General features: G+C 50.4%; 1 protein-coding gene across 1 annotated transcript; it reads right to left on the bottom strand.

Annotated features, from left to right (window-relative positions):
• Positions 1–69: 69 nt before the first annotated feature.
• Positions 70–8,191, bottom strand: LOC125614777. Its single transcript, XM_048797671.1, is given in 1 exon segment — positions 70–8,191. A coding segment is annotated over 1 exon segment (5,286 nt). The 5' UTR covers positions 7,885–8,191; the 3' UTR covers positions 70–2,598.
• Between the last annotated feature and the right edge of the window lie 6 nt (positions 8,192–8,197).

Genomic DNA, 8,197 nt, shown 5'->3' on the forward strand with positions numbered 1-8,197 from the left:
TGAAAGACCCTCCAGGAGTGTCTTCCGTCTGAAGAGACCCGTTCCCCAAGGACCAGCGAAACCACGACGTTCGGATGCAAACAGCAAGAGGTTTATTCAGGTGCACAGGTACCCGGGGCGACAAGCTCTATGTGACTTGCGCGCCCCTGGCTTATCCTGAGGGGTTTATATAGGGCTTGCAAGCAGAAGCGTGGATACAGAAGCGAGATGCATAGTTACAGGATCCCTATTGGAGGATTTAAATGAGGTGGGGGTTATACTTTTTTTTTTTCAGTTCTCGAAAATCAGACAAAGTTGCTGACGTGACCAGTTTCTGTTCCCTTCCGGTATCTTTTGTTCTCTCTTTGACCAGATGTCTGCCCCTATACATCCTGTCCTCGTAGCGACCTCGAGCTAGCCCAAGATATCTGCCTCTGTGCATCCTGTTTTTGTAACGACCTTGAGCAAGCCCAACTGCTGAACTTGCAGACTCAGTTGCCCCACTGACCTCCTTTGACAAGCTATTTTTCAAGCCTTGTTTCATCTGGCGTTGCTAAGCTAAAGCTATAAGCAGCTGGGTTGGGGGGGTCTTTCATTCCCCCATTTTCTTATGGCCTTACGAATGGAATCTTCCATTCGTGAGTTCAATTGTATCTAGGTTATTCTGCCCTAACCGGTGATATTGCTGGGTTAGAACCATGGCTTGAATGACAGTTAGCCTGTCCTTGATGAATTGGACCAGTCGGTTAAGGATACATGGTCCAAGCACTAAAATTAGAAGGAGAATAACGAGTGGGCCCATAATAGTGGATACTAAAGTACTGAGCCAGGGGGACTTGTTGTACCAGCTTTCGAACCATCCTTGTTGGGATTCGAATAACTGCTGTCTTTGTTTGAGTCTTTCTCTGAGCTTGGCCATACTGTCTCTAACCACCCCTGTGTGATCCGCATAGAAGCAACATTCCTCCTTAAGAGCGACACAGAGACCCCCTTGCTGAAGAAAAATGATATCTAGGCCTCTTCTATTCTGTAATACTACCTCTGACAGGGAAGTTAGGGATTTTTCGAGAGCTGTGACTGACTCTTCTAATGCCTGGATATCCATATGCATTGCTTGTTGGAGCTGTTTAAAATGAGAGGTTTGTTGTAAAGCAGAGATCCCTGTTCCTATTCCCGCCGTTATTCCTCCCACAGTGAGTCCTCCCAGAAGTAGGGCCAGTGTTAGAGATATTGGTTCCCGGCGGGACCTAGTTACATCTTTGGACTGACTATGACTATAGAAATATTCAGGGGAGTGGTAAATTATGGTAGGCCATAGTTCTATCAGTACACAAAAGTCAGCATGTGTATTGAGGACATTTGTTGAGATACATGGGGTTAGCCCTGTACTGCAGGCCCAATAGGTTCCGTTAGGCCCTATCAAATATTGAGTCCCGGCGTGGGTCTCAATGGGAATGGTTTTGCTGCATAGTCTTCGGTGGGTAGGGGGAACTTTTCCTATGCAGATACCCTGTCCGGATACTTCAGACAAGGTTAACCGATGCTGGGGAAGAGAAGTGCAACTCCATGGAGGGGTAATATAGCTAGTGTAGTTACCCGGTATAGCGACCCCTTCGTAATATGGAGGCCGAGAGAGCAAGCACAACCAGCATTCTTGGGTTTTATTTGGATCCGAATGGTTGAGGGCTATGAATGCCCCTTGGATCAGGCTTAGTAGCCGGTCCCCAGTACCTGGCCTTGGGGTTTGGTCCATTTTAGTTGTGGGGACCGGGGTATCCGGAGCAGGGGTCCCTGCGGTATGGGAGATTTCCTGTGGGGCTCGGGTGAGGCTAGGAGTAAAGTTAGAAGTATCCGGGGGAAGTGGGGTGGTCAGGTTTTGACCCTTAGGTTGGGGTTGGGGTCCCTTTTCTGGAAAGGGTTTTTTCAGTCTTAGTAATGGGGCCGTTTGGTCTGGTAAAACAGGGTTGGGTCCCAGAGGGAGTCGGGGCTCTACTGTTAGTATGTGTCGAGTCAAGGAGAACATGGTGATGGGGTCATGTCCGGACCGGTATAGCCGTAACCCCCAAGCTTGAGACCCATCCCAGGTGGCCCGTTTTCCTGCTGGTGTAAAAGTTAAAACTAGAGGGTTGCATTTGCCCCCGGGGGTAGAGCCAATACGGCTGGCTTTGCTAGAATCATAGCAGGCAGACCCATGGGGAGTCTTACCGCGTCGGAGGATAATGTAGTCCCAATTGGAGGAGGGGTTCCAATAGACAGTTCCAGTGGTCTCACAACCCCATTTGGCACAGAAACCATCTGCGGGTCCCCCACAACCTTTTTTTCGTTTGTGCGATGGGCAAACATAGAACTGCTTACCCTGAGTCCCTATGCGTCCCCCGGGGTTATGACACCCATAACCTGGGAAAGGCTCCTGATCAGAAGGGTCCCAGGTGTCTCCTACTAGGTCACATAAGTCAAAGTATAATGTAGGGAAAGCATCTGACACTGTTCCCACCATGGAGGTGATGTTAGCTATTTTTCCGGACATAAGGTTATTAATTACCCATGTCACATTGTAAGCGCGATGTGGGCTATCTTGTCCTGTGACCATCCTAAGAGACCCTATTAACACCCATAACATTAAGATGTTGTTTCCCCCCGCACAAGTCTTATCTTTAGAGGGTTTGGGGTGCGTTGGACCTTCCATGGTGGGGTGTCCGTCTCGGCTATCGTTGGCTTGTCTTCTTGGGTGGACTGTTGGTTTTCTCCAGCAGGGTGGGCAGCTTTGACGTGCGAGGCGTGGACCCAGGATGAGATCCCGTCTACCTTTAGCGCCGTTGGGGTGGTCAGGAGCACGGTGTATGGGCCTTTCCATCGGGGTTCCAAGTTCTTTGTCTGATGTCTGCGTACCCACACTGAGTCTCCTATCTGAAAGGGATGAGGTATCACAGGTGTCTTTATTTGGTCCTGGTATGCAACTGCCAACGGTTTCCAGACTTCCTTTTGGACAATCTGAAGTGCCTGTAAATGAGCTTTTAAAGAGGGGTTATTAACATGGTTGGCAATGCTGGGACTGTAAAAGCTGGTGATTGGGGGTGGAGCTCCATATAATATTTCGAATGGAGTCAGGCCAGATGGGCCCGGAGTATTTCTGGCCCGATAGATGGCTAAGGGCAGTAGGAGCACCCAGTCTCTAGTGCCAGCTGCAAGCGTTAATTTAGACAAAGTCTCCTTAATAGTTCTGTTCATTCGCTCTACCTGTCCTGAACTCTGGGGTCGGTAAGCACAATGTAATTTCCAATTTATCCCCAACAATTTGGCCACCTGCTGACTTACCTGGGAGACAAAAGCTGGTCCGTTATCTGACCCCAGTATTTGGGGCATACCATACCTGGGAAAGATTTCTTCTAACAGTTTCTTTGTCACAACCTTTGCAGTTTCATGTCGTGTGGGGAAGGCTTCTACCCAGCCAGAAAAGGTGTCCACCAACACTAACAAGTATTTGTACCCATATAGTCCAGGCTTTATTTCAGTGAAGTCGATTTCCCAGTGCATCCCAGGTCGATGTCCTCGTATTCGGATCCCCAGGTTAGACCTGGTTTTTCCCGCGTTCACTTGGGCGCACGCGAGGCAAGAGTTCATTACCTGTTGTAAGAATTTGTCTCTCCCGAGTAGATGGTAAGCATCCTGTTCTCTGTCCAGTAGGATTTTCATTTTGTGGGGACTCAAATGGGTTAATCTATGTAGGAAGGTTACCAGTTCAAGAGTCTGTTGGGCCGGCAGCACAGGTTTTCCTTGGTAAATCCAATGATTTTTAGTGGGGTCGTAAGAGGCCCCCATTTTCTTAAGTAACTCTGTGTCCTCTCTGGCATAATGAAAAAGGCAGGCGGAGGTTTCGGTTTCCCTTGGGTCTCGGGGGGTTCTGGGGGGTACCTCGGTGGCAATATCCTTTGCTGCTTTATCAGCCATACGATTTCCCCTGGCTTCTGGGCTCTCCCCTTTCTGGTGTCCTGGACAATGAATAATGCTGAGTCTCTTTGGCAAGAACAGGGCCTTAAGTAATGCTAGAATCTCAGTCTTGTTTTTAATGGTTTTGCCTTCTGAGGTTAGAAGCCCCCGTCGCCGGTAAATTTCCCCATGTATGTGGGCAGTCGCAAAAGCGTATCGGCTGTCCGTGTAAACGTTGAGCTTCTTACCTCTGGCCATTTGTAAGGCCTTTGTCAGTGCGAGGAGTTCTGCCTTCTGTGCGGATGTTCCTGGGGGTAGGGCCTCTGCCCAAATTACCTCCGTTTCGGTGGTCACTGCTGCCCCTGCTCTCCGCTCTCCGTCCTTCATAAAGCTGCTGCCATCGGTGTACCAGGTGAAATCCGCGTCTGGGAGAGGCAGGTCCGTGAGGTCTGGTCGGGTCCCATATACCTCTGCAAGGATCTGGAGACAGTCATGTTGTTCTGGTGATCCTGGGAGTGGGAGCAGGGTTGCAGGATTAAGAGTGACAATAGGCCCAAAATGTATTCTATCAGTGTCCAGGAGCATGGCTTGATAATGGGTCATCCGCGCATTGGATAACCAACGGTCCGGTGGCTGTTTTATTAGGGCTTCCACCGCATGAGGTGCTAGAATGGTCAGTGGTTGTCCCAGAGTCAGTTTGTTAGCATCTTTAGTGAGAACCGCTATGGCTGCCACCATGCGCAGACAAGGTGGCCATCCTGAGGCAACAGGATCGAGCTTCTTAGATAAATAGGCCACAGGACGCCGCCAAGGTCCCAGTCTCTGTACTAGTACCCCTTTTGCATAGCCCTGTTTTTCATCCGTAAATAGTTCAAAGGGTTTGGTCAGATCTGGAAGGCTGAGGGCCGGGGATTCTAATAGGGCCTTTTTTATTGATTTGAAAGCATTTTCATGTTTTTCTTGCCAATCATAAAGAGTCCCTGGTTTAGTGAGAGGATATAGAGGTGCGGCCATCTCAGCGAATCCTGGAATCCAAAGGCGGCAGAACCCTGCGGTTCCCAGAAATTCGCGCAACTGGCGGGAGTTCCTGGGGACTGGGATATTTGTTATAGTCTGCTTACGGGCCTCAGTTAGCCATCTTTGGCCCCCTCTAATTTGGTACCCCAGGTAAGTTACCTGTCGTCGACAGATTTGGGCCTTCTTGGCAGAGGCACGATACCCTAGAGTCCCCAGGGTCTGTAAAAGAGCAGCAGTTCCCTCTTTACAGCTCTCCTCGGACCTTGCTGCCAGCAATATGTCATCTACATATTGCAATAATATCAGTGTGGGATGTTGAATCCTGAAGGCAGCTAAGTCCCGGTGGAGAGCTTCGTCAAAAAGGGTGGGGCTGTTTTTAAATCCCTGTGGTAACCGGGTCCAGGTCAGTTGGCCGGACATTCCCTTCTCTGGGTCTTTCCATTCGAAAGCAAAGATGGGCTGGCTGTCGGGGTGTAGTCTCAGGCAGAAGAAAGCATCTTTGAGATCTATCACTGTATACCAGGTGTGTGATGGGGGTAGTCCACTCAGCAGGTTGTATGGGTTGGGGACCGTGGGGTGAATATCCTCGACCCGCTTGTTGACCTCCCGCAAGTCCTGGACCGGTCGATAATCCCTTGTACCAGGCTTTTTGACAGGGAGGAGGGGAGTATTCCATGGGGATCTGCATGGTACTAGGATCCCTTGGTCTATTAGCCTTTCTATGTGAGGCCGGATGCCTTGATGGGCCTCTTGCGACATAGGGTACTGCTTAATGGATACAGGAGTAGCAGTGGCCTTTAGGGTTATCATCAATGGTGGCTGCCTGACTGCTAATCCTGTTCCTCCGGTTTCAGCCCAAGTAAGTGGGAACTTTTGTAGCCAAGGTAAGGTGTCCTCCTCGTGGGTTCCCTGTGGTTTCTCTAGCTCAAAGAGCCTGTATTCATCTTCTAGATTGAGGGTCAGGACATGTAGCGGTTTTCCCTGAGGCCCGGTAATATGGGCCCCTGTGTCCTGAAAGTGGATCTGGGCTCTCAGTTTAGTGAGGAGGTCTCTACCTAGCAGTGGATAGGGGCAATCTGGTACATGAAGGAAAGAATGTGTCACCTTACCGGTTGCCAGTTGTACCTTCCGGTCCGTTGTCCAATGATATCTTTTGGCTCCTGTGGCTCCTTGGACCCATGCCGATCGGTCGCTCAATGGTCCCACAGGATGGGTTAACACAGAATGTTGAGCTCCGGTATCCACCAGGAAGGTGACAGGTTGCCCCCCAACATCAAGGGTTATCCTGGGCTCAGGGGGGGGCTCCCGGCCCTGACCGTCCTAATCTTCCAAAGTTAGTAGGGAGGTTTGGGGCCTAGGCTTTCGGGGGCCCTTGGGTCTCTTTGGGCAATCCTTTACCCAATGACCTTTCTCCTTACAGTAGGCACATTGATCTTTATCTACTTTGGTGCCCCGGGGATTCCATTCTTTATTGTCTCCTGGTTGCTGTTTATCCTGTCTCTGACTTGACACTACTGTGGCCAGTAATTTGCTAATCTCTTTGTTTCTTTTGCGATCCCTGATATTTTCCCTTTCCTCGGCTTCCTTTCTTAATCTCTCTTCCTTCTCCTCAGCTGTCTCCCTCTTATTATAGATGCGTTCAGCTTCCTTGAGTAAGTCTTGCACTGAGCTTTCTCTTAAATTGTCTAACCTTTCTAATTTTTTTCTGATATCTGGAGCCGACTGCCAAATAAAGGACATGGCCAGATTAGTAGCCTGTCCTGGATCTTCAGGATCATAAGGAGTGTACATACGGTAAGCCTCCTTAAGTCGTTCCAGAAAGGCAGAAGGAGTTTCCTCGAATTTCTGTATTACCTGTTTCACCTGGGCCAAATTTGTTGGGCGTCTTGCGGCCCCATGGAGACCCGCTACAAGCAACTGGCGATAGAGACGTAAGTGATTCCTACCTTCCGCCGTGGTATGATCCCAGTTGGGACGCTCGAGGGGAAATGCAGCATCAATCTCATTAGGCAACTGGGTGGGACGGCCATTCTCTCCCGGAACATTTTTGCGGGCTTCTAGGATGACCCGTTGCTTTTCCTCGGTAGTCAACAAAGCCTGGAGAAGCTGTTGACAGTCATCCCAAGTGGGCTGATGAGTAACTAGGATAGACTCAATGAGAGAGGTTAAGATAGAGGGGTCTCTAGAGAAAGGAGGGTTATTGTTCTTCCAGTTATATAGATCAGAAGCTGAGAAGGGCCAATATTGTAGTTGGTCATTTGGTCCCGCACGGAGGGGGAGTGCTTGGGAGGTAGAGTCTGGCTGTTCCCGGCGTCCTCTCAGCCGTCCGGCTATCGGAGAGGATGCGGGCTCTATCAAAGGGGCTGGTGGGCCAGTTTCTCGCTGTGAAGTTGGCCCGGAGGCTGACGTAGGGCTTTGGTATGGGGGAGGGTTCTCTGCGAGAAGATCCATCAATAGTTCTTCCTCCGGTGGCAAGACTGGGGGCATTCTTGGTGGCTGTTCATTTTTCTTGGTTTCCTGTAAAGTCTTAGTAAGGGTTGGGTAGAGGGAGGACCTGGGAGGGGTTTGTACGGGGGTAAGGGGAGGCGGAAGTGCCGGAACTGACGGGGGCTGAGGAGCGGTGGGGAGTGAGAGAGGCAAAGGGGATGATTTCGGGGAAACAAAAGGTCTGACCCATGGAAGGGGGTCTTTGGCCAGGGCTTCCCAGGTTATGATGTAAGGGACCTGATCAGGATGACCGTGAGATCCTGGGTTCATCACTTTTGCCTTCACCTGTAAGATAATGTCTAAGTTAAAGGTCCCGTCTTGGGGCCAGTCCGCATAAAGCGCCGGCCACTCGGAAGAACAAAAGGCGATCCATCTCTTTTTATGGATGTCCACGGATTGGTTGTTCGCCGTGCTCTGGACATCTTTCCAATGCTGTAACGTAAGACTTAAGGGGGTTGTTATAGACTGCCCCATAGTTTGGTACCAAGTAACACTAAGGACAAAACCGACGAATAGCAAACCGACACAAACACAGAAGAGACGCGCGGCGCGGCTTCGGCGCAAAACCGAAAGCAAAAGTTCAGATGGAGACTTAGTTGGGGTTCCGGATTCCCCGTCTCCCAGATGGATCACGTACCCCTCGGACAGGGGCGGAGCCCCAAAAAGTCCGACTCTGGTCGTGGATCCTAACAGATGAGTCCTTGAAAATCGGACTCCGGACGCCCGTGGAACGTCTTCCAGGGCTGCAAGAGCGAAGTCCGAGCCCGTCGGCTCCTTCAGCCTCCTG

This window comes from Marmota marmota, unplaced genomic scaffold, assembly GCF_001458135.2.
Source record: "Marmota marmota marmota unplaced genomic scaffold, marMar, whole genome shotgun sequence".
Classification (NCBI taxonomy): domain Eukaryota; kingdom Metazoa; phylum Chordata; class Mammalia; order Rodentia; family Sciuridae; genus Marmota; species Marmota marmota.